The sequence below is a fragment of the Ambystoma mexicanum genome, chromosome 5q, assembly GCF_040938575.1.
Source record: "Ambystoma mexicanum isolate Mex_15411 chromosome 5q, UKY_AmexF1_1, whole genome shotgun sequence".
Classification (NCBI taxonomy): domain Eukaryota; kingdom Metazoa; phylum Chordata; class Amphibia; order Caudata; family Ambystomatidae; genus Ambystoma; species Ambystoma mexicanum.
In genome coordinates this window covers 58,970,215-58,997,088 of record NC_090933.1, presented here as the reverse complement: position 1 = coordinate 58,997,088, position 26,874 = coordinate 58,970,215, and the positions used below count along the sequence as shown (strand labels likewise).

The 26,874-nt window shown below is 45.5% G+C and overlaps 1 protein-coding gene across 1 annotated transcript in view; it reads right to left on the bottom strand.

The window, feature by feature from the left end:
• Positions 1 to 26,874, bottom strand: part of MOCOS (molybdenum cofactor sulfurase) — an 819,339-nt gene that overhangs the window by 57,143 nt on the left and 735,322 nt on the right. The window contains exon 12 of the mRNA XM_069620525.1: positions 4,644 to 4,740. Coding sequence (XP_069476626.1) covers positions 4,644 to 4,740 — 97 coding nt within the window. The remainder of the gene's footprint in view (positions 1 to 4,643; positions 4,741 to 26,874) is intronic.

Here is a 26,874-nt window from a genome sequence, read left to right as displayed (position 1 = left end):
ATAACACAGTGCATCACAACATATTTACCCTTCTGTATAAATTTGAGTGTTTTGTGGACCAGAGTTAAAACCAGCCTGAATTGTGTCAAATAGGACGTACAAAACATGTTATTTCCTCAGGATGCAGTTACATTTTTGTTAGAAGTCGCTGTAGTGCGTCTCCTTTAGGAACAGGATATTTATTTTATGCCTTTTGGCATTAGCCATTATCTGCCTGGTTTTCGTATAGTTATCAAGTCCCCTAACATTCCAATTTAGAAGATTAAGTGCCATCATCACACCCACGTATTGACTGACTGATTCTCATCATACCTGCCTATTGGGTATACCTCCTGCTTCCTTGTTCCAATGCACATTTTCATTCACCCTTGTCCGCCAAGACAACTTTTATAACTTTTCACCCCCGAAATGATCCCCTCCCCGCCTCATCCCCCTCCGAAGCAGGGCGATGTCTCCTCCCATGCCCAACATTACAGATCCCACCATAAATCTGCCAGATCCAAACGAAACAAACACACACCAAAAAGCAACGCTGCATGGGTGCGCTGTTGCTCAACTTTTGCCCACTCACGTTACCAACAAAATCCACTAATTGCGAGGATAATCGCACAGGGTCTCACACTGCATCCCCCTTCTAACAGATATTAAGAAGGAGAAGCCCCGCCTAATCACAACATTACAGGAGATCAGTGGCCGTGGCGCGAAATGGGCGCAGGGAACCATGCAAAGGCATGTGTGCATGTATACACATTTTCTATCTTCCACTATCCATGCCATTGCGTTTAAGCTCCAGCAGGCTTTGCTAAAGCAACACCTATGAACCAAAACCTAAAAAGAACTTGAATATCATCTGGCCACTAATGATAAAATGATACTGAGCGTCGAAGTGTGCTAATGTGTTATAATGAGTGTCTTCCCTCCTGTGTCTTCCCTGCAGTGGTGATGTCAGTGGAATGTGGTGAGGTCAGTGTGCTTAGAGTGTTGTCATCTGAATGTGTGTTCCATGGGGGACAGTTGGAGATAGAGAGCTGGCTGGCAAGGATGTGCCGGTGTTTCCTGCTGTGTACTTAACTAATAAACTCATATAACTTACCTGCTGGCTCAGGTGTGTTGATGACGAGTCCATTTTGTTACACTGGCGACGAAGGTGGGAGCCTGTCATGGAGGGGACAGCAGTTGAACAGGACACCGCCCTCCAAGTGTTCATATCCTGAGTAGCATCCAGCTGTGCAGCTCCGGAGGTCCGGACCGGAGTTGCAGCCCAGCAGGCCGGGTGGTGCTGGAGCGAGTAGGAGGCCCCTTTGTAGTTGGAGCCTGGTCCTGGTATTGAAGGAAGTACCGGGGAATTTTGGCATCGTGCCCATTGGATTTCTTCAAAAGCTGTCTGAAGTGGAGGCCTGTGAGGTTCAGAGTGCCTCCGGGTCCAGCAGTTGGTGCATGGCCCCAGTGGGAGAGCCCCGTGAGCACTGAGGAGCAGCAATTTTTGGCAGGCGACGTCTCCCCACAGGGTTCGTGTCTGGGGCCGCAGCAGGTGGGCAGTGTCGGACATTGCCCCAGAGTCCGGTTTTGGCAACATTCCGGACCAAGGAGTACCGCGGTAAGGAGCGGATCCATTATGGCAGTGTGTGAGGACTACGTGTTGGCAGCCATGGATAGTGCTGGGAAGGAGGTCGCCGGGTGCCGGGGACTGGCATCTGATGCCCGGCATTCGATCAACAGGAGAAGGGAACCCTACGTTGTTGTTTCTAATATGATGACGTTTCCTGGAGGTTTCGGAACATTCCTGTGCAGGGTGCTGGAGCACAGGAGAATTGCACTGTGTGCGCAGTACGCAGACAACGTAACAACAGCCTCGTTCCTGAGTCCGGAAGTGAGTCGGAACTTCCAGTGTCTGTGAAGAACACGGATTGCATTGCAGTACATCGGCAGCGGATTGGTGAAGAGCGCCTTGCCCTTATAGATTGCTGTGCGTTCGTGAATTACAGCAACATGGATTTCCTTCAGGAGTGCGGCGCTGGAGCGTCTCCACAGGATATATGTCCGCCGGGAGGAGAGGAGGTCTTTCCTCAGTGCAGGGGCACTGTGCGGTCTGACGGAAGGAGGACGTTTTCATTTATGCTGGAACTTTGGTTAGCAGTAAGGCCAGTGTGTGATGTCACGTGTACGTGTTGTGGCCTACTTATTGTTAGCTCATTGTCATGTCTTGGGCCAGCATGGTGAGAATGTACATGTTGTGGCCTCGTAAGAGTAATGGTACAGTTGTTTACAGTTCGTTTTAAACTGCTTTTGTGCTTAATATGTTTCCTTGCAGGACTGGTCAGATCTGGGGACGTGGGTGGTACTTTTCTCCCCTTTTGCATGTAATTTGTTGGTTCCGGATTACGGGGTTCATTGCTGGGACTTGTGGGAGGGAAGTGTCCGTGCCTTTCGGATTTTCCCGCTTTTGCTATTTTTGTTGCTGACATCCTATGGATTATCGGATGGAAAAAAAAACAAGTGTTTTATAGGAGCATTGGGATTTTATTTCTATGAGTTTAGAACGGGCTGTTTCCGTTCCGTAACTGGTGGGAGACACTGACTGATCTCATTGGACTTGGGTTTTCGTACTGGCCGATATCCTTGTGAACTTGTTTTAACTAACTTGCCCTTTTGTTGCAGCAATTCAAAGATTCGTTTTATAAGCAGTGAGGGGTCACACTGTAGCTTACGCCAGTGTGCGAAGAAACCTACAATTATTATGGTGTTGTGTCCTTTTGAACATTGCATTAATTTAAGAGCTCCGTTGATATTTCATTTGTGTGTCTTTTGTTGTGGTGTGAGTCTGGGTGTGAGTGCACATGGTGGTTGTGCGCGTCTGGTGGTGCTTGTTGTAGTGGCCACCGTGGAAGCCTAGTAGGTGCTAGGGGTCCCATTTCAAGGTGATGAGTGTGTCATTTTGCCCGTTGTTAGTGAGTTCGTCCATTGTGGTAGCCTGGCGGGTGCTGGGGGTCCCACATTAGGGGATGGTGTATCGTGTTTGGCCGGGACCAGGGGTTCCCTGGGTGCAGTGGTGTTCTGTATTTGGCAGAGACCAAGGGTTCCATGGGTGCAATGGTGTTTTGTATTGGCAGGGACCAGGGGTCTCGGGGTGTGTAGAGGTGTACTCTGTGGCTGGGACTAGGGGTCCTGTGAAGTGTATCATTTTGGTACTTGGCACGGGCCAGTGCCCTGTGGTGTTGGGTGGCTTGGCTAAGTTGCACGATCTAGGGGTCCTTTTAGATCATTTTAGTGAATTTGTGCGTTGGTTCACAGGAACTGGTTTTTTCATAGTACTTTCGGAGTTGGTTATGGTCAGAGTTAGGTATGGCCTCATTTAGGGGTTTTGGACTGATGTGTTAGTTGTGCTGGTTGTTATTGCTCATTTGAGTTGGGTTAGTGCCCGGTGGTTGCTCTTGTGAGTTGGGTTGTGCCCGGGGGTAGCAGCCCTGGTTCCCTGGGGTGCAGACCAGGGCGGAAGGATGTAGGTGCACTGAAGGATCGTGGTTGTTAGGGTGATATCCGTTTTTAGGGACGCTGTGGTGTGGCAGGCCCTAGGCTTCTAGGGGCAGCTGGAAGCAGGTGGAGTTCTTCTTTTATTGTTTTGTTCCTCGACTTGTTATTGCAGTTCGGTAGATGGGAGGTGCAGCTCTTATTCCAGGTCGGTGGGTTCCTCTGTTTAGTGAGTTGGTGGACAAGGAGTTGTTATATTGTTGTAGGGTGGATCTGTGTTCCGTTTGAGTAGGAGTATATGTTTCCACCTGTTTTATACTTCGGCTTTCATTAGTGGGGAGATGGTTTCAATGGTGTCAGTGCGCGTGTCAGTGCGCTTGTCAGTGCGCTTATGAGTTTTTCACAGTAGTCAAGAGTGTTTGTGCTCTGTTGTTGGCCTTGGTATGTAATGGGCTTCATGTGGACCGTTTTCTGGGGTTTGTGTCTCGTGTTCATATGAGCTTGGGTGTTGCTGGACAGGTACGTGGTGGCCACGCGTATTTGTATTGGTATTGTGTAGGATGGTACTTTGTGTATGGGAATGACTAGTACTTTACCAATGTTGGTGTGTCCTATTATTAAATGAAGGGAGGGGGAAGTGTTATAATGAGTGTCTTCCCTCCTGTGTCTTCCCTGCAGTGGTGATGTCAGTGAAATGTGGTGAGGTCACTGTGCTTAGAGTGTTGTCATCTGAATGTGTGTTCCATGGGGGACAGTTGGAGATAGAGAGTTGGCTGGCAAGGATGTGCCGGTGTTTCCTGCTGTGTACTTAACTAATAAACCCATATAACTTACCTGCTGGCTCAGGTGTATTGATGACGAGTCCACTTTGTTAGATAATGCTGGTCATTCTCTTGGTGAACAGAGGATAGCACAGCTGCAACATGCTGGTCTTGGAAACAAGAAACAGAGGTTCGAATCCTGGATCCGCGCTTAGAAACCCAACTCGGGTATTAAGCGCGTTATAAAAACCAATTAAAAAAATCGGTAGGGCGTGAGGTGAAGCATCATTTAGCAGAGAATGAATTATGATTGCAGATGAATACGTTCATTTACTTATTTAGTAAAAACAACACACACCAGCATCCCAAACTCCTTCCCGCCCCCACTGAACTCTCTATCGAATATCTTCTTACCCAGGGGAGATATTCTGTTGGAGGCTCAGGATGCTGGCAGTGTGTATTAGAAGATACTGCGCCTCGTTCACCAGAGACAGGGTTGCCCCTGTGGAACCTAAAGGCAAATACATTGTTATTGATGAAAAAGTAAACGAACAGTTTGAATATTTTGCATTATTTTATGAGGAAGCAAATAACACTTCAAAAGAAATGATTCATGTACAATGCATTTGTAAGATTAAAATGTGGTCATTAACGAAATAACATGTTATCAGGACACAATCATTTGATCTTAGTTTCGAAAAATGCAAAATGTACACCCACAATCTTTCTTGTCAGCAGTCAATGAGCAACTGATTAAATGATTTGGCTTTTAACAGCCTCACGCTGCATTTATGGCAGAAGCTAGGCACAGAGGGCTTCATTGCGTGGTAGGTGGCCACTGCACACGTTACTGGTCCCAAGTCCAAGTCTAAGGCGAGGGCCTGTAAGGAGGGCAAGGGTCACTTAGCACACAATAGATCATGTTAGTAAGGGCTCCAATGCTATTAGAGCTTGTGTAGCGGGAAAAAGGATGCCTCCTCCGGGGCTTCCCACGATGCAGCCTGTTCATGACTCCTTGCCAGTGCCCAGAGTGTACATCACAAAGGGGGCGTGGAATGCAGCCTTTCACCTGGGTGAGAGCCGGCATTCCACGCCCTGAACCTGGTTCTGTCTTTGTGATTCATTGTGACATATGTAGCCATGCCATCGCATCTGTGTTCCATCATGTTTGCCATTTCATTGTTCATGTTGGTGATGATCAGAGAAAGAGATTACGGTTCATAGGGGTCCAGGTAACCCAGAGTGAATCCGGAAGTTAAGATCACGTGTATGTAATCAAGGAGTTCACAGGCACTAGTAAGGAGTGTCTGGGTCACCGGGTAGAGATGTGTTTGTGTATGAAATATTGCAAGATACTCCCATTATCCATCCATTACGTTTCCCTAACACTCGTTTGGGTGTTTTCCTCCCCTCCCCTCTCCTATCCACAACCTCTCCCTAACCCTCTTCCCCCATTGGCTGTCTCGTGGTGACCTGTTGCTCTAGAATCAGGGACCCGTGTCAACCAAGGTGGGAGGGTTGTACTCCATTTGGCTTCCGTGGTTGTGGAGGGAGGTGTGGATTGGATTCCCCACCCTTATAATGCCTAGTATGGCCCTGAGACCGGGCCTTCAAAGTGTAATTAGCACACAAATTCAATTTCAGACGTTCTCACAACCAATCAGAGAATGCAGTTTACAATTAATAAACAGTAGAGTAATGGCCAAGGCCTCAATTACAGGCCTGAGCGAAGTGAGCACCTTAACACGCGTCCTAGTACCATGACCTAGCAGTAAATCCACACACAGAGCAGGTTATAGCTATTATCACTCTGGCATGCTTTCTGGTTTGGTAACTCTTTTGTTGTTTTTTTAAGTTTTTCTTAACATTTTGTTAATGTTTTATAGCAATCATGAGCAGCATAGCTTTGGGCCAGGATACTGTCTCCCTCCGCTCTCCCCTTAAACCTCTCACTATAATGTAACCTAAACGGCGTGGCTCTATGCTACCATGAATCCAAGTCGCGGTCCTGCTGCTGGAACAGAGCACCAATAATTATCGTGTAGTGCTACGTTTGGTGGAAGGGTGTTTCCCACCCATGACATGCGGCGTTCATTACAGAATTTATATGTATGTCTGTAATTGACAAAGTCATATTCAGCTGTAGTTTACTCATTCGTGCAATATAATATACTACAATTGATACTGTGTACTCAGCCCTAAAAATAGGCAAATACTCCCTGAAAATAGGGAGTACAATTACAACAAAAATAGGTAAGATACGTTGAACCTTGTGCCCCTGCATTAACCCACATAGCTGAATGGATATGTTGGGACCAGTAGTGCACATATTACCACAGGAAAAAAAACACTATTATTACTGCCTGTTCGAACGAAGCAAGCATGTATCCTTTAATGTGCATGAATAACTAGGTGCAAAGAAATAATTATTACAAAAACGTTTCCACACATTTTATTCACTTATGAAAATACTCCGATTGAGAAATGGACTTACCTTTTTACTCCCTAAAAATCTTTTTACTTCCAATAAAAAAAAAAAGAATAGGGAGTAAAATACTCCCACTTCCAAATCTTATCTGGAGTTCTGCGTGTTCTCCTTGTAAAAAACTGTAATGGGGATGTAATTGCCGATGTATGTACCGCGTTGGTCTTTATGCGCAAGTTTGTTTCATTTTTTGTGTATGCTGGATATGACAATTGATTGCGAATTGGGTAAACTAATATGTTTGACTGAAGGCTGGACTGAACATCAACATATTTTTATTTTAAATTTGTTCATTTTTGATGTGTGTATATTCACCAATGATTGATCTGTATCGCTTAGTTGACCATGTACCTTTTCTTTTTTAACTTTATTTTGATTAAAAAAACAACAGACAGACTTCATAGAAATCGACATTGTCAAGCGTTGCATAGTGAATGCTATGCAGTTTAAAGTAAAGATGAACTTCCCTTTGGGGATGCATATGACTGCAATCTACCATCTCCCTCATAAATGTGTTACTCCCCATCCATTTATGAAGTCTGTTGATGAACCCCACCATACTGTTCTGATTGCAATACATACATCTGCAGGAGACTCCAAATATCCTTAGGCCAGCAGGGCGGGGTTGCCATTGCCACCTAGGTTTCTTCCCTCTCATTGGCATAAAGAAGGTCTCTTAGTCATTCCGTGCAGGTGGCGGCTGATTTAGACCTCCAGTGTCATAGGATGCGCTTTTTAGCCACTATACATGAATGTTAAAGAGTCACCGCTACTTTCCCAATATGCCACAACAGGTATTTCATAGGAGACTTCGCAGAGGGAAAATCTGCAATATCATTCAACATTTCTGCCACCTGCCTCCAAAAGCGAGCGACCGTTGGACAGTCCCAAAACCTGTGAATCTTATTTGTCGGTGAAACCCCATATTTCACACACTCATCACAAACTGGCCGGGGTGTAATGCAACTGAGTTAAAACCTTAAATTGTATCAGACAGTATCTCGCATTCATAGATACCTCTTTGGTCAGAAGACAACATCTCTTCCATTGCATGTCTGAAATCTCTATTCCCAGTCCGTGTTCCCATTGTAGGCGTGCCCTGTTTTTAGAGGGTTGGTTTGTATGGATTAGGTTGTAGAGCTTGGAGATAATACAACTGGTATATCCGCCAGAGACAATTGCTTCAATGCATGCATTGCATTCTGGCTCCTGTGGGAATGATGGCCCTAGCTAACAAATAGATTCTCTCATGCAATAGAATTGCAACACCTTTATGGAGTTGTCCTCAGGTTTATGTGAGAATTCCCCCAATGTCACAAAATGTCCTTCAGGGAATGAATCGGCCAGCAGGAATTGCCCTTCCCCATCCCAGGATTTCCAGATTGCTCTGCATGGCCGATCTTTAAAGCATACTGAGAGGAAATTGTGTGGTAGGGTAACGTAAACACCTGAACCAGGAGGACTATCAGGGACGTCATTTGGGGGTCACCAGGGGTCGCAGCTGTGACCTCTGAGGTCTCCCTTGCTATCCCTGTGGTCACCCTAGCTACCCCTAAAAACGGACATTGTTTTCTTTCTTTTTTTTTTAAATGAATGCTGCTGGGCTGTGGCCAGGAGCTCCATGTGGCTCTTTGTTTCTGGAGTGGATGGCTTTCTTGTTCATAACTCTTTAAAAAAAAATGGGCAAGTTACACATGTGTAACACTTTGAGTAGTGACCCTAAATAGGAAAGAATAGGAATAACACATAATGTGTCTTTCTAGAATTCTATACAATAATTGCTAGACTCCTTAAAGATTTATTTCAGGCACACTTCAGGGGGGGAGGGTGAGTCCCTGATTTAGTCTCTCCTTAAACACCTCAAATTCACAATGCAGACAAAAACTTCCAAAAAGCATTTAGAGTACAATAAGTATCCATTTCGGGAATATGTATTTTGCTTTTTGCAAGTTGCAGTTATAGCATTTTTCTTTCTGCTGGTGTCTCTGTTACAATCATCACAAGACATTCCATCTCGGTGTCTTACATCACCTGAGAAAATCCTTGTGCCTCAAAGCTTGTGTACAGTGTTGAAATGTTTGGCCATAGCACAGTAAGTGACCCTTGATTTCATTGTGCCACAATAAATGCTTTGTTGTAATGTGTCTATCTTTCCTATCTCCCTGGCATGCTGTTCAGGATGTTTGTTTGCATGTATGAGGTTACGCGTGCCCAGAGTGGGGGATGCCATGTGAGTGCACTGCTTTCCCAGCACTACTCTAAATTCTTTAATACACATTTATAAACCCTCCCAATGGTATGTATTTTGCCAACCTCTGAAGCCTGAAAAGTAGATCCACACAGGCTTAACATGTGGCCAACTTTGCACCAGACCTGCAGATGAACTGGCCTTCTGTCAAATCTCAGTTAGCAGTAATGGTAACCACTACAGAGTTTAATTTGTTTTCTGACTTTGAGAACATTCAGACATACAATTGATCATTTTACTATAGCTGGTGAGATAGCCAATGCTGGTAAAATAGCTCAGTTGGTTGAGCGCTTGCTGCTGCTATGTGTGTGTGATTTGCAGGTTGCAGATTCAAAACCTGGCAAGGCCAACTCAGCCTATCATCTATCCGGGGTTGATAAATGAGTACCAACACAGGCTGGGTGATATTGTATGTATATTTGTTCTATATAAAGCACTTAAGTGTAAGTACTATACACATCATTAACATTTGGACCTGGACGTCTGCTTGCATTCACAGCCATTTGGCAATATGGGCCTATACTCACTGATATTGACGATACATATGGGGATCCATTCTTGTATGAAATGTGATATCACATAGCATTGAAAAATGTGGCTAGGATGTCACTTCCTGTTTTGTCAAGAGGTGAAAGGTTGAGTTTCATCGTTTCCCATGATGAGCAACCAAGTGCAGTCTCCCCATAGCTACTGCTGGGGGAGGTTAAACTTCCGTACCCTTCAAATAAGCTTTGTGCAATAGACGTTATGGAGTCAAATGTTGTGACTATTCATTTCCAGACAAAGAGAGGCCCCTGTAAATTGGAGTGCTAAATATAGGGGCTGTCTATTGTACCAATACATGGCACACATGAATCACCCCCCCTTAACTGGGCAGAGGGGGGCCAATATGGGCCATTTGTGTTAGTCCATTGCCGCCAAAGGGGCAGCCACAGTAGGACTTGGATACACTTGTATAGCGGGGGCCCCAGCAGTCTTGGGGGCCCCATGCAGCCCATGCCCAGCAGGGCGGGCCAGTGTGTGGTGGGGGGCCTCCCTGCTTGGATACACCTGGAGTGGGAAGAGGGTGTGTCTCTAACCCTGAGCTCACAGAACCCCTTCATGGGCTGTAATGGCAACTGGTGTTCAGAATGTTACCAGTGTTGATGTACACGATAATGACCCTGCAGTGCTGATTGAATTCATAGAGGGAGAACCCACATTATCTGAAAGACTAGTCTGCATGGAGATCCCAATCCTGAGACTGAAAGTGGTGCAGGAACGGGAAGATTCCCAAAATCCAGAGATTTGTCAAAGGACAAAAGATGGGATATTTATTTCCGCGAGGAAGGGATCTATGGAAGGCAAGGGAGACTGACAAAATGTAAGTAACTATGGGGTCAGGGATTTCGTATTGGTCAGCATGTGCCAATGGAAGCGTTTTTGGTCAATATGGACAGGGGGAGGTCCTAATCGCCAAAATAGGCCAAAAGAGGTCTTACTGGCAGAGTTAACATTGTTATTTAAACAATTAACTTTTGCCACAGATTTGCAATGATTTATAGACTTTATGCTATCCAGATTGCATGCTTTCATCTACGTTTAGCCTTAAAACTGAGTGATGATCCTGATCAACTGGGATTGGCTACATCCACTCTGTGGACCTTTTCTTCTGAATTTGTAAGTGTCGGATGGAGCAGCGGCTGTTGGTTGGCCCGGATCAGTCCACTGCTGAACCACTACAGAGTTTTCTGACGGGCGATGACACAAGTCTGGAAAGTGGTGTATCATTGATGACCTCTTTGCTGACTCGAAAAGCCATCATTTTGTCATCTAGTTGGCAAAGAAAATGTATGGAGCCGCTGTGGCCGTTCCCATCTATATGGTCAGCTATGGTTGGGGGCTCCAGCATCATTACTTTTTCCTTTGGTGTATGAACTGCAGTAGTATATCTACCTCACTACCTGGATCTGGATGATCATTATGAATAAGGCCAGAGCACGAAGGTGGACATTCTTGGAATCCCTACGGTAGTTCAAGAAGTGGTCTTGTGGTATGGATGTAGAGTTTTCTCCCTTTAAGTCTGTCCAACACTATTGGTACAGAGTGGAAGAATCTTGCACTTATGGTCGTCGTATCCTGGACATTTGGAAAAGGTGCCTATTCAATCAGTGACATCAAATAGTTTGCTCAATGGCATCATTTAAGTGCAAACTTTAACTGCGAGGTACATAAGATGACTCAGATCTAGCAGCCCTGAAACGCAAGTGCAGAGCTGCTGAATGGAAGTGGCAGACCTCGAGCTCATCCTGACAAACTGGCCTGTCACCTTCTCCAAAGGCAATATCGTCTCTCCATTTGTTCGAAAAAGAGGGCCCATATCCAGGCTTGAATCTCTGGAGCATCCAACAACAAGGCTGAACTCTTTCAAATCTGCAAGGAGCTAGCCAATCCTTCTGCAGTCTCCACCTCACCTCTTCCCTCCCAGGCACTATGCACTGTACTGGCCACCCACTTTACTCCAAAAACTCAGGACATCATGAGTACTCTTTTTTTCCTCCCTTTCCCCCTTCCCTCCTCTCATCTCCCGGCCAGCCCTGGCCTCTCATCCTCCCTCATCCTCTCTATCCTCCTTTTCTCCTCAGATCGGAAGAGGTCACTAGAGCTGTCTGCTCTATGAAGGTCTCCTCCAAACAGATCTCCCCCCGTTCTTCCAGAACTATTAAGGACAACAACAGCTCCCTTGCGCCTGCACTCTCTGATTTCTGTAATCATTCTCTTGCTATCAGGACTTTCCCCTCTTCCCTCAGGTACTCCTGTGTGCACCACCTCCTGAAAAAGCCTTCTGCTGACCCCTCATGCCTGGCTAACTACCGCCCCATCACTATCACTCCCTTCCTTGGGAAACCTCTGGAGAAGTTGGTCTTCCCCCAACTAACCCAGCATACTGAGCTTGTTTGTTGCCTACACAACCATCAATCTGGATAGCGAGCATCGAGATGCAGATTCTCCAGACAATCTTCAAATAGCCCCTTGAGAACAGCAAACTCTAACCTCCTACTTGTGCCTAGATTTAATCGCACAAAGACTGGTGGAAGTAGTTTCCCAGTCAAAGCTGCCCAATACTGGAACTCGCTCCCACCGACACTAAGAGAAGACCTACCATATCCACGCTTTAGATCTAACCTTATCCACTGGATAAAGGAAAATGACATTTAACACCCAACTACATCCAGTCAACACTACTCTCCTTATGTGTATATACTGTATTTACTTGTTCTCTAGATGTAACCTGTCTAACTATGTATATAATGTATCCTCCCTACAGCAATGTAACCGAAGCTGAACAACCCTCTTTTGCCTTCTGCAACCCTGATACCCCCGGGTCCGGCGCACATTATAAATATTAAAACAAACAAACAAACCGAAACTGCTCTCCTGAACACCTCTGAAGAACTGCTTCCATCTCTTAGCTCTAACTCACCCACTGTTCTCACTCTACTCGATCTCTCCTCTGCTTTCGTTATGGGCAACCACTCTATCCTCATAAAGTGCCTCCATGATACCCTGGGTATTTCAGAGAGGGCACTAGACTGGCTGACCTCCTTCCTCACTGACCGTCCCTTCCAGGTTATTCTGGGTCTTTCTCCTCCCCCCCCCTCTATCCTCTTGCCCTGGTTCTTTAACATCTATCTCGCCCAGCTTGCTCACCTTATCTCCACTTTCTCCCCGCACTTCCAGTGTTATGCAGATGACACCCAACTCTTTTTCCAACTTCCCTCTGAACCTCTTCCTACTTCCTCTACCATTCCTGACTGCGTGTCTGCTATCCAGTCTTGGTGCACCTCTAATGATCTCTGTCTCAATGCCAGAAAGACTGAGATCCTTCCTACTGGAAATCATGTCCCTTCACTGTAGCCACCCTCTATGGGCTCTCCCCCCCCTCTCCTTTCTCTGATGGCAGAAACCTTGGAGTCATCTTCAACTCCTCTCTCTTCTTCCTTTCTCACATCCTGGACCTTGCCAAGAAGGCCTATTTCCAACTCTACTTTCCTCATTTTCCCCCAAAAACTCAATGTCTCTAGACCTCTGGTACTATCTAGGCTGGACTATTGCAACAGCCTCGTCCTTAATCTACTCTCTTCCTCTCTCCGCCCCCTTCCAGCTAATCCATAATAGTGCTGCGAGACTTATCCTTGGCCTCAAGCCCAGAGATTGTTTCACTCCAGCCCTAAAATCTCTCCACAGGCTCCCGGTTGCTGTAAGAATCAACTTCAAATCCCTCTGCATCATCCATAAGGCTGTCTGGGGCCTGGGACCATGCTTCTAAAACTTGCTCTTACCAAATATTGTCCCTCCAGATCTCTCTGATCTTCCAGCTCCAACTCACTGCTTGTCAAGCCCTTCTCTAAGCAGCAAGTGGGTGGCCAATTCCTTTCCCCGGTGACTCCATCCGCTGGAACAGCCTCCCCTTTCCCTCTGTCTTGAGCCGGATCTCCTGAAATTCCCCAAGCTCCTCAAGACGTTCATCTTTTCCCCCTTCTTCCCCTCTCCCTCCTGTGCTAACCCCCAGTCACTGAGATGGGTGGCCTGGGCTCTTATATGTCCTTCTGGGCCTTAGCCTCCAAACGCCTGCAGCTCTGCCCTCCCCCTCAACTAGCCTTTGGGCACCCACTGGCCTGTGTTGTCTCACAGGCCCACGCTTTATTGTACTTGCAGGTGACCACAGTTCTACCAAGTGGTCACCGCCTGGCACTTACCAGATGCCTTGCAACTGGCTCTCTGGCACTTCCCCTTCTGTAGAACCTCTTGCTCTTACCCCCCTCCCCTGTCCCTTCTCTCTCTCTGCACTTGCACATTCTGAATGTTCACAAGGCCTAGTAGTACTGCCTCTGCCTTTTGCTCATCATTGTTATTTTATTCAATTGTTTTGTTTTGTTCCCTTGTTCCCTCCCCTTTGCCTTGTGGGTGCTTTGAAACACACTTTCTTGATGTATAAGCATCTTACAAATGCACAATAAATCAATAAATAGACAGGTACAGTAAAACTGAAAAAGCCTTGGTGTCAAAAAAGTTAACTGAGGAGTTTGTTCCATGTCATGTCACACAATACTTCTTTTCAGTTGACAGTGAGGTGCCTTTTCCAGAGAGTAGGCCATCAGAGGTTAGCAATGCAGAGCCATACATAGTAAGAACGTGTTAGCTCCCTATGCAGCTGTGTTCATAGGTTGTCTGCCCTTCTATATGCAGTGACAGTCTGGCACACTTTTGTTATGTTATGCGACTATCAGTGCTGGCATTGGGCTGTGTCTGTCAAGAAATGTCTCCCCGGATCTCGGATCTGGCTCCCAGATTCAGGGCTATCCATGTACACTTTTATTTTCCTGCTGCGGTGCCTGGATTTGGACCGTGGTCGTTAGGATCAGAGGTCAGAGTGAGGGCTGGACTGGCTTATAGGGAACTCTGGAGATTTCCTGGTAGGCCTCTGCACCCTGGGCCTCTTTTGTGTCGTAACCTATTTTATTTCCAAATGTTCTCATAGGAAAAGGGTTGGGCTTGCTGGAAATGTGTAATATGGAGCCACTTTTAAAATAATTCTTTTGGTTCCCAGTCCACCCCTGGTCAGAGTCTTAACCACAAGGAAATTGAGACTCTGCTAGGGACCGCCGGAAAATCCCTTATTAAGACTTCTCTCTACAGGAAATATTTTGTTTGAAGGCTAGTCCTGGGAACGCATTTTGTTACTTGGCTTTTTTCTAGGTGTTCTTGATTAATCTTCCGACAGGCTGGGAGTTAAATCTTTATGGGGGGAGGGGGGGGTGGAGTGGATGAGAACAATACACACCATGTCCACACTACCCCGCCCATCTGGACCCTGCCTCTACCCTGGTGGCTGGTGGGATCCCCAGTAAAATAAAATCCACTTCTAGCACTGGTTACTATGCTTTGTTACTATAAGAAGGGCACATTTTGATTTATTAGCGAGATTTCAGATGGAAAGTCACGGAGAACTTTGTGCGTCATTAAGATGTCTGTCACACAGAAAAACGAACCAATGAGCAAACCGTAGAACCTTAAAAGGAATACCAGAGTATATACGATGAAAAAGCGGGAGTTGTGTCTCCAAGGCACAAGTTTATTCTCTTGCAAATGAGAGTACCACACTACAAAAGCATTTAAAGTCACATTATTTCATAGACAATACTACCCTCTCATGGCCACATAGGATATTACAGTTTCAATCGCTTATTTCCACATAAATAAAGATGTGACTTCTATTTAGCCGCAATAGACCCAGAGGTACCAAAATAAATCCTTTCCCATAATCAATCCACCCAGGATCAAAATTAAATGAACAGTAAATGCATATATAGTTGATACTAGCACTTTAAAAATGAAGCAATCTATGACACAGAAATATATTTAAAACTTGTGTTCCTTATTAAAAAAATCATTTATTTAAAAATCGCAGGGAAAACAAAGCATTGTTTCACGAAGAGGCGTACTAAATGTACCATTAATAAGAGAGCGGAGCACATGGGTCCTTTACAATGGGGTGAGAGAATGTGACTTAAAGACCAGATGTTGCAGGTGAAGGTGGAAACAAACCAGGGACGACGACAGGACAGACAGACATAGGAAAGGGACGGTGGAGGAAGTGCTGAATTAAGGATAAAGGGGTGATAATAATGATAACAATGCTTAATGATGAGTTACATAATTTAATGGCACTCAGTATATCAACCTCGGAAAGATGAGGAACAGAGTCGGCCCTTCCACGGGACTCACACTTGCGCAGCGCGAGCCAGCCCCATGTCAATCACTTAATAAGTATCTGATGTCCTGAGACCGATGTGGCGGAAAATGGACGGCGAACCACTGGACACTCAGAGAACGCTCCCTCATGTAGGGTGCTCCTTCATTTATACCTCTTGGCAAATATGAGCACTCTGTGTGCAGCAGCAGCTCCACACACTACTGCTACTGTCTGACGACATTTCTTCTTGTCCGTCAGGTGTTCACCAATTCCAAAGAAAGGTGCCCAACCGTGGCAAACCTTTGGTTAGCAGGTAAGGTTTGGGGATGCCCCCAGAGTGATACTTACTTTACCCAGTTGCCTCCAGCATTGAAGAAGCAATGAAGAAGTGGGGCATCTTGTTGCCATGGTGCTTGAGCTGTGGGCTGTAGTTTAGAAACTGTGCACTGGTGCGAGTGTTTTTTTGCACAGTATTGGTGTCAAGACAGACTTCCTATATTTGGGGATTACAGGGCCACCTTTTAGGGCCCACCAACCGTTTTTGCTTTTTTTCCATTCAATTAATTTGGATCACTGACTTATTTTTGGTGGACAGAGGGACTTCCCACCTCTGCAAACCTGCTGAGGGAATTTTCCTGCTGACTTGGGGCATTTTTGTTATTTTTAACTGAGTGCAGTAGTTTGAGCATATCCCAATTTGGGTGTTATACAGCAAGAGGTCCATTCTAGGCTTCCAGAGTAATTCTGCTGCCTGCCCCTGTGCACTGGCCAAGCCTTCCATGCTGAACCCATTTTCCGGACCGTTTCTGCTGCCTCCTGCAGGGGGTTGGGCCACTGTCACCCGACCTGATATGTCCTGTGTACCGGTAGCCATTATCCCCATTCTGGGATCACCTTTGCTGGGCTGCCGCCCAACCGAAGTCTCAACCGTGTTTTCCATTGTCTTACATTGGGGTCCTCCTGCTTTGCTGACATTTCTCCCGCAGCTTCTGGTTCTGCAGCCAACCTTTGCATCTCTTCATTGGGGCCTCCTCTGGTCCTCCACGGCATCGTTTTCCATGAAATCTGCAGCTGTGGGGGTAAAAGAGACCTTCCTTCATACAAGCTGATGACCCATTGACTTTCTCCAATTAACTTCTATGGAGATGTCTAGCTGCCCGGGAACTATCCAAAAGTGACTTTTGGGTACTTACCTGTCCCCTGAAAATGTTCCTATATCCACAAGGTGTTCAGGGAGTTCTAGGCCAAGAACTAGATTTGTTGTTATTATCAAGGATTTGTAATGTATTTTGAAATTACTGCTATTTTTTCCCCTGTAACTGTGAATGTTTGGTGCACTGTATCTAATTTTAGTAACCGTGTTACTATTTTTCCTGGGAGTAAATTGCACTAGTAATTGTTAATGCCATTATCACCAAGGCCATAGATACCATTGCTCCCTTGGCACTGAGGAAAGCTAAACCCACCAAAAAAACTAACTCTTGGTTCACTCAGGATCTCCTGAAATTACGCTCACAAAAAAGACTAGCTCTCAAAGCCTGGCAAACGAACCCCACTGAGATCACTAAACAAGCCTTTAAAGACACCGCCAAACAATACAAATCCACCATCATTGCTGCCAAAGCCAACTCCTTCAATACCAGGATCGCCAACGCTAAATCCGGATCCAGAGAAATCTTTGCTATCTTCAGAGAATTGGAGTCCCCAAATCCCCCCCCTAACCCCTTGAATAAAGACAAAGATTGGTGCAATGACATCCAAGAAGCCATGCTCAACAAACTGAATACTCTGCAAGATAAAATCATCACTCACCAAAAAGCCTTATTGCAACAACTATCCAACCTACACCAGAACACCGCCCCTTCCGGAATCCCAGCCTTCTCGTTCCGGGAGATGACAGAAGAGGAAGTCCGAACCATACTCAACGCCATCAAACCCTCCTACTGTAAAGGCGACTCATGTCCTGCCCAGCTCATCAAGGATAGCGCACCTTCACTAGTACCGTTCTTCACAGCCTTCATCAATGCCTCGTTCAGATCCAACCAAGTGCCATCCTGCCTCAAAGAAGCTTGGGTCCGCCCATTACTGAAAAAACCCACACTAGACCCCAAGGTACCAGGGAACTACAGGCCCATCACAACAGTTCCATTCCTTCTCAAAATCCTGGATAAAGCTGCATACATCCAAGTTCAAAACTACCTAGAAACGCATCACCTACTTGGTCTCCGGCAATCTGGCTTCCGGCCAAACCATGGCACAGAAACAGCACTACTGGACCTCAAGAACCAAATCGATGACCTAAGAGACGTAGGCAAACCAGCTCTCCTACTTCTACTAGACCTTTCGGCGGCATTCGACCTGGTCAATCATGACACCCTCTGCCACCACCTCTCTACAGCGGGCAACTTCTCACCAGAAGCCACCGCCTGGATAGCATCCTTCCTCAAGGGCAGAGAAATGAAAGTCTTCTCGGACACAGCCTGCGCCCAGTCACATCTCATTAAATGCGGTGTCCCGCAGGGATCCTGCATATCTCCTACTCTTTACAACCTTTTCACAAGGGCACTATTTAAATACCTCGATGCAATGGGCATCACATACACAAACTACGCGGACGACACACAAGTCCTCATCCCTCTCACCGGAGACTATGAAGCCGACCAAAAAACCCTCATCTCCATCTACACCACCATCCAAACCTGGATGGCTGAGAATTGGCTCTGCCTCAACAGCGAAAAAACAGAGTTACTCATCATCGGATCACCTGCCACAATCAATAAAATGGGGTCCCAATATGACTCCTTCATCATCGACAACTGCTGCATCTCGGTCTCCAAAACAGTCAAAACCCTTGGAGTCTACCTGGACTCCAACCTCACCATGGACAGACAGGTCAACGCAATCTCTTCAGCAGCAGCCTACCACTCAAAACTTATCACCGCAGCAAGGCCCTTCCTTTCGCAGGAAAACTCCCTCACCATCGCAAGAGCTATCATAGGATCCCGCCTAGACTACTGCAATGCACTCCTACTAGGCACTTCAGCCAAAAACATTAAAAAACTTCAAACGGTGCAGAACAATGCCCTCAGAGCAGCAACAGGAATCTCGAAAAGAGACCACATTTCAGCCACCAGAAAATCCGTCCACTGGCTTCCAGTTAAGGAACGAATCCTTTTCAAATCACTGGCACTCACCCACAAATGCCGACAAGACACAGCGCCACGCTACCTTGCGCAGAGATTCTCCGATCCCCCCTCCAACAGACCTACTAGATCTAGCCACACCAACCGCCTAGCAATTCCAAAAAGCTTCAGAACCAGAGCAGGTGGCACTAGCTTCCCAGTCCTCGCCGCCACCAACTGGAACTTATTACCCGCCGAGATTAGAGGTATCAAATCCCACTTGTGCTTCAGGAAAGCAATAAAAACGATGCTGTTTGTATAAACCCCTCTTGGGCCATGTCAACTGTATAACCAATGTAATGTCAAATGTCCTTTTTTTTTTTTTTCCCCAGGCTAGGGGTAGATACGATCTCGCTGTAACCTCCTCTATCTACCCCTCCTTGTACTGAAACTAAGTCATTATCTTGCAACAGCGCCCCGATGCCTCTGGGCTGTGTGGCGCTTTACAAATGTAAAAATAAATAAATAAATAAATTATGCTGCGAGTAGAAATAGTTTTCTACCCTGAAATTAATTATCCTGCGTGCATTTGCATTATTTGAATAGGGAGCCTGCATTAATGCTCTGGGCCAGTGTTGGCCTAAGCGCCGTTAGGACTATTTTACTGGTAGATAGATTAGAATGTCTGGCTCCCTTTTCTGCCCACCCCTTGCTTATATATGTTAGGTTCTACCCCTGGTCTAGGACCTAACATTCATAACTGGGGGCGGGGGTGGGTGGGTTGTGTCTATAGGAAAGAGGGCTTAAATGTGCAGCCCCACAGGCGAGTTTGCCTGCTGTGTCAGGCTGTGTGGTTCTCTTGTCCCCCCGCTCCTGTTATTTTATGTTGAGTGCCTTTCTCGAAAAGGCACTCAACATAAGTGCGTCCACTAAAAAGCATTGGAGCAAAGGAGAATCCTAAAATAAATGTATTATTTTTATGATATACTGTGTATTATTTGATGCTGTGTACTATGTGCCAAGTACTTACTTGACCTAATAGAGATTTATGTGCGTGACATATTTAAAGTATATATTTTTCAGTATATCAATGTGTTGTATTTTCTAGAGATGAGTGTCGATTCTTCTTGTGTTTCTTTGCGTCAGCCTGCAACCCCTACCCGAGAGTTCAAAGCTGCTGAAAGAGAGGTTTGGCTTCCCTTTCCTGTCAGGTGTGTTATCCTATAGTTAAGTTTAGTGGTTGTAGATGCCTCCACAGAGGCTTGAAAGAGAAAATATATATATATGGGCGAAAAAACCCTCTTTTTTCGGGGGCCTGACTCTTGAGGGTAGAAATAGTTACACAATAGTAGAGAGGGTAGAGTCAAAGGGCTTCCCTAGCCAGTTGCGTGATAGGGGGTCGGCAGGACCTTGCAAAAGAACTACTACATAGATAGTTCTACACAAACGAGATTCACCATGGGGTACATGAAAAAAATGATCAACATTTATTTTTAACAAAAGAGAAAGTTTCGTCTGAAGGAATTCTTTTGTGCCGTGGCACAACACAGATACATATAAAAGTGCATGTATACTCTGCACGGTGGTGGGTTAGTAAAATGTGGTTACAATGAATTCAGTGTATCGCCATTATACAGTGAACATTTCTAAGTTGGTGACAATCTATTATGCATATTGTTCAAAGTCACAATACATCTCCTGTGAATCTCGTGTGTGTAGAACGATCAATGTAGTAGTTCTTTTGCAAGGTCCTGCCGACCCCTATCACGCAACTGGCTAGGGAAGCCATTTGACTCTACCCTCTCTACTATTATATGTGTAATCCGCAGAGGCTTGTACAAAAACTGCCTTAACAATTGCCACTAGAGCAAATGTTGCCCTTCCACAAAAATGTATTCTTTCACTCCACCATTGTATGATATGATTGGTTATTTATATCCCTATACCCATAGGTTTCTTAGTGCGGACCTGGGGATCAAACCTGTGTTGCTCCGTGCCATCTTGCTTCCAAGGCGAGCATGTTGCCCCTGAGCTATCCTCGCGGGTATGAGGGCATTGTACCAGGGCAATTTGTGCACTACCATTTCATATTAGCACAAAGTCCCCTGTGTAAAAATGCATGAACATTCTGTGGGTTTTGCACTGGGACATGTGCTCTAGTGCTAATGCCATGAAATATTGCACTAGTGCAAGGATTCTGTAACACGAACTCCACTGGTGCCTGCTGCACATGCAATACGTTCCTCAGACCTCACAACACAGAGAGATGTTCCCTCTGTACAGACAAGAGACAGGATAGGATCAGTGTGTTGTTGGACACTGTGCATCTTGTTGGAGCAATTTCATCCTTGAATTTCTTAATTGGCTTTTCATTGTCATGACTGTTCTGTTATGCTGCCCTCCCAGCCAATGTAAATGTGATTGTGCTCAGACCAAAGGTGTTTGTAGTCTACATCTAAAGACACCAAAAAGCTCAACTTTAAAAAAGGACCAAATTCAACAGATACAAACAAGTGTTAAAAAGTGTGCTGGGAGTTTAACTCTTCCAATGCACTTTTAATTAGTCATCTCTTGCAGTTATTGGAGAAAGGATAGTAACAAGGGATATTTTAAAACTAAATTTGTCCGTAGATGGCTCTGTTAGGTCTCTCCCAGATGTTTTTAGTCCCAGTCACTGCATCCTTAATAGACCTAACATTTCTGGGTTTCAACTATTCTATTTCAAAGAACGAACAGAGGTATATTTTTGAACAGGGAAAGAGCTCTGTTGGTCAGTACCTCGAGTTTGATCTGGACCACTTCATGGAAAATGATCTGAGTTGGTTTGCTTTTCTTTGAAAGGGTTGTGTGTTGTTTAATCTTAGGGCCATTTACCTCCCGCTAGCATCTGTAACCCAAAATTGGACCTGTGAAGTGGCGGCCCACCACTTTGGGTGGGACGCTGCCCCCTCACCTGAGTGGCAGGCCATCCCCTCGCCTAATTGGCAGGAAGCACAGTCCTCTGTGTGCTTTATTTGTTCAGGAGACTATGCTGCCTGCCTCTTAGCAGGGTTGTGTCCCCTGCTAGGCCAATCGTTGTTTTGTGTGTTTGCTGCAGAGCCATTTTGGCTCTGCAACAAATGTAGCATGCAGTAATTTGAGGTTGCGGGGTGTTGAAATACTCGCCCTGCTGCCTCTCATAAATGTGTTAACAGTGTAGACATGCTGACTGACAGGAGATGAGTCCTCTCCTGTCAGGCAGTGTGTTTATGTCACCTAGACCTGCAATATAAACATGCTGACTGATAGGAAATGCGTGCTTTCCTTACAGTCAGCATGTGTTCATTTTTATGAAAACCTGCATGCAAGGAGTTGTATGAATGTGTGAATGTGTGGGGTGAAAGTGTGTATGTATGTATGTATGTGTGTGTATGTATGTGTGTGTGTCAGCCGTGCTTGTGTTGGTTTGCTGAGAGAATGGCATTATCTTTTTGCTTTATCCTTGATGCACTGTACCATGCATCAAGGGTAAACCAAAAATAGTAAGTGTTGCACTGGCCTACATTCACTGTGGGCCAGTCTAGCCAATAAATAACATTTATCATGTTGGCTTTACCCTTGCTGCACAGTAACTGTGCATCAAAGGTAAAGCAAACATGGTGCATGTTATTACTTGGCTAGACAGGCCTACATTAGTGATGGCAGTCTTCATATACTTTCTTATTGTGGCAGTACATTTTTCATTTGGCATTCAGGGTAATGCAATCATGATAATTGCTATCACATGGTTAGATTGGCCTGCATTCAGTGTAGGCCAGTCTAGCCACCTAATAACCCTTATCATGTTTGCTTTACCCTTGATGGCAAATAAAAAATGCCATTTCACATTAAGAAATTATGTTCAGATGGGCACCACTAATGTAGGCCAGTCTAGCCACGTAATACGACTTATCATGTTTGCTTTACCATTGATGCCAAGTAAAAAAAAAGCTAAGCCACATTAGGAAAGTATATTCAGACTGACAACTACAATTGTCAGTCTGCAAATACTTTATTAATGTGGCATGACATTTTTTCCTTGCCATCAAGGATAAAGTAAACATGATAAGTGTATTATGTGGCTAGCTCAGCTTATGGTATCAGTTTGTATTTACTTTCTTTGTGGAATTGCATTTGTTACTTTTTACTTGACATCAAGGGCAAAGCAAACATGATGATTGTTATTACGTGGCCAGACTGGCTTACATTGGTAGCTCTAGTCTAGCCATATATTCTTTGTGCGTCATGCATTTTTGTAAGTTGCATCAAGGGTAAAGGCAAACAGAAGTGTTATTACTTGGTACACTGGCCTATCTTGGTATAGCCATTCTAGATATACTTTCTTTCTGTGACATGCCATGTATTACTGAATGAGAGTATTTATTTGGTTATGCTGGCATATATTGGTGCAGCATACATGGACATGTATGGACAAAGCTAACATGAAACTGTTTTACTTACTGGCATATGTTGTGGGCAAAGGGGTCATGCAAACGTGCTGTAAAACTGTCCTGTGCACTGTTGGTGACTTGCATCTATTGATTTTTTTATTTGCTACCATACAAAAAGGATTGCAAACTATGTGGCTTTACCCTTTGTTTTACAGAAGGTGCTGTAAAATGTGCCCTTTTAACCCATTATTTTATTTAGTTTTTCTAGACTCCTTGGTATCTTTCTTGGGAACAAAAAACAACAAAGCTCCCGTCGGGGATTTGGATGGTCGTATAGTGCCATTTTCCAAGTCGGTACCCAAGTATTCTTGGAGGGCTCTTTTCTCTGGTTCTGACAGAATGAACATCCTTCCAAAGGGAATCACTGCTGAGGGTTCAGTATCAATAGCGCAGTCTTCAGGTCTGTGAGGGGGTAGACCTGAACTATGGCAGTCGAGAACACATCAGTGTAATCCTGATAGGCCCTGGGAACCTGGATGATATTTGAATCCGTGAATGGACCTTGCTGGTCTGTTCGCGTATCTTCAGAGGATCTTGACGAGGAATCCAGGGATAGACAGTGGGACATGCAGTGTTGTGAACCAAAAAACAAGGATCCTGCCGCCCAGTTGATGTAGGGGTTGTGCTTCTGTAACCAGGGCATACCCAGTACCATTGGATAATGGGCAGATCTTATGATGTCAAATTTGATCCTCTCTTGATGGTGGTTTATAGAAAGCAGGATCTCTTTAGCTTGCAGGGTTATGGGTCCTGAGGAAAGAGGTCTTCCATCGATAGCCTCTACAAGTTGAATGATGTCTCATGCTTCATATGGAATGTGGTGGGTAGTGACCCAATCATGATCTATGAATATCCCCATGGCCCCACAATCCACTAATGCCAGAATGGGATAAGCTTCTTTCTTGGAAGGCGATAGAAAGGCCTGCAGAATCACAAGATTGTTTTGTCCAGGAGAGTTCAAGGTTGGAATCGATGTGGAGCAAACATCTCTCTCCCGAAGCTGTGCTCCATCTAGGATCGGGAGCTGGCGTTTCCCGAACGCCGTGGAGGGGCTAAAGGACATTCTCTCACAAGATGTTTATCATAGGCACAGTACATGCACAGCCCGGTGTGAATCCGTCGCATCCTTTCTTGCAGAGTTATGGGTCCGCCGAAGGCGCTTAGTTGCATGGGTCTGGGTCTGTCGTCAGGGAAGGAGCGGGCTCAGGTCTAGAGGAAGGTTCTGTAGAGGTCTTTTGGTAGGGCATTTTAGTCTTCTTCTTTTCCGCCTTCCTTTCCTGGATACGAAAGTCTATTTGTAAAGAGAGGTCCATGAGAGCCTGGAAGGAACCTGGGCGAGCTACCCTGGCTAGCTCGTCTTTTATCTCTTCATTCAGTCCTCTTTGAAAGAGGGTAAAACAGGCCTCAGAGGACCAGTCTGCTTCCTTGGCCAGTTGTTTAAAGCATGTTACAGAGGTAAGCATATCCTGGGATCCTTGTTGGAAGTCCAATAAGCTTTCTTGGGCACTGTAAACCTGTTCTGGGCAGTCAAACAAGGTCTTTAGTGCCTGTACAAAACCATCATAGTCATCCAGGAGGGGATCACCCGAATTAACTAAGGGGGTTGCCCAAGTTAATGCATTCCCGGAAAGATGTGAAATCATAAAGCCCACCTTTGCCCTGGGGTTGGAGAAGTAGTAGGGCTTAAAAGTAAAGTGCACTAAACACGAATTGAGGAAGCCACGAAGGTTCTTTGATGAGCCATCATATTTATCCACCACTCCACCCAGCAACACACTTTTCTTGGTCGCGGAATCACATGACAGGACTAGTTGTTTCAATGCAGCATTCTCGGCCTTAAGATTCTGAACTTCTGTTGTTAACTCCTGCATGCCGCGCATGAGGTCTTGAACTGCAGTCTCCATGTCCGTAACTGTATCAGTTTGTTGGTGTCTCAATCTGTCACAGGTTTCCCCCCTTTTCACCTGTCAGTGTTGTTTGTTCGAGTTCTTCGATGAAGTCTTCTTTCGCACCGTTCGGGTCTTGTATAACCCTGTGCGTGGGTCCTCGGGTTCCAGCGTGCGGTTCGTGTCCCGTCTCCAGGCAGCGTTCAGATGTCCAGGAAAAAAGTCCAGGAAATGGCAAGGAGCGCACTCGGAAGGCGAGTGTGAAGGAAATCCAGGAATGTAAGGTGAGGACAAAAAGGGGTTGATGAAGGAGGAGGAAAATTAGGGGGCCGGGAACCAGGAATCAGTGAAAATCGCTGTACGAACTACAGCAGCACACGTCTGACAACTGCAAGCGGTAGCGTTGAGACGCGCAGGGCCGCAGGGGCGTGTCTGCTTTGTAGAACGCAGAGCGTACAACACAGAGACTGGCAAACAGCGTTTCACGTTCAGCAGCCATGTTGGGAGTACTGCTGAGATCAGTCCCCTGTGGGTCAGGGACCACGAAGTCCAGAAGGGACACGTCCGGTTGTTCATGACAACTCCCTAAGGAGAACATTTGTAATTCCAATTCTCAGGGATGTCATTTTATATTTGTTATTGATAAGAAAACTATTTATTTTCTATCCCAAATAGATATGTTGCCTCCACCTTTAATCTTACAAGGAAAGAGCACTATCATTAAGGGAACTTTATGCTGTCAATTAATTATTTTTTCTAGCTTTGTTGTTTACATTTGTTTAATATTTTTATTGTTCTTTTTATGCATGACAAAGACTATGACTCTCAATGGTTTGGGATAGATAGCTTGACAGTAAACACCACTACATGGGGATAGCTCAGTCAGTTACGCTCTCTTATCTCTTTACTCATCTCAGTATTTAACCTCGAGATTGCAAGTTTGAAATCTGTGTGGTCTGATTTAGTCTTTCACTCAAATGGGAAGTAGCTCTCTAAAGCCCTACTGATATCTCCACACGTTGGTGATGAACCACAATATCATCATAAACAAAGAAAATCTAAAATCCTGTATGTTAGCCTGGATACCTTTCTCTATTTCAAAACCTGCACCATCACCACCATTTCACCATGCTACCTCAATGTGAAACACCAGAAAAATAGAAACTCTTTTCTTCAACACATACATGAGAACTGCCACACAAGCAGTGATCAACTAAGTGGGACTACTTTAAAGGGGCGTCATGAACTTCAGGTCATGCCCCTTTTGGACCTCCTGGTCCTTGTTTCAACGGGGCTTACATTCCGTACTACTTCCAACATGGCCGTCCAGAGGTGAAGCCCTTGCTCGCTCCATGAGCTGAACGCAGCGTGATCTATTTATAGACCACACCTTCCGCGGCTGCGCGCATCTCAATGCTATTGCAGAGTAGCCCCAGACGTGTGTTCGTAGCTTGCGGTATTGTTTCCTTTGTCCCAGTGCTATTACCCGCTCCTGACCCTTCCCCCTTCCTGATTCCGAGCATTACTAGCTTTTCCAAGACTCCCAGATTCCTGGACTCCGCGTTCCCGGAACTAAACGCAACCTGGAACCAGACGAGACTCGAGCAGCACTGTTCAAGACCAGGAGCGTTCGCAAGAAGGCAGCGATCGAAGACACCGGCAAGCACCAGTTCCAGGTGAGAAGGGGGGAACTCCTTGA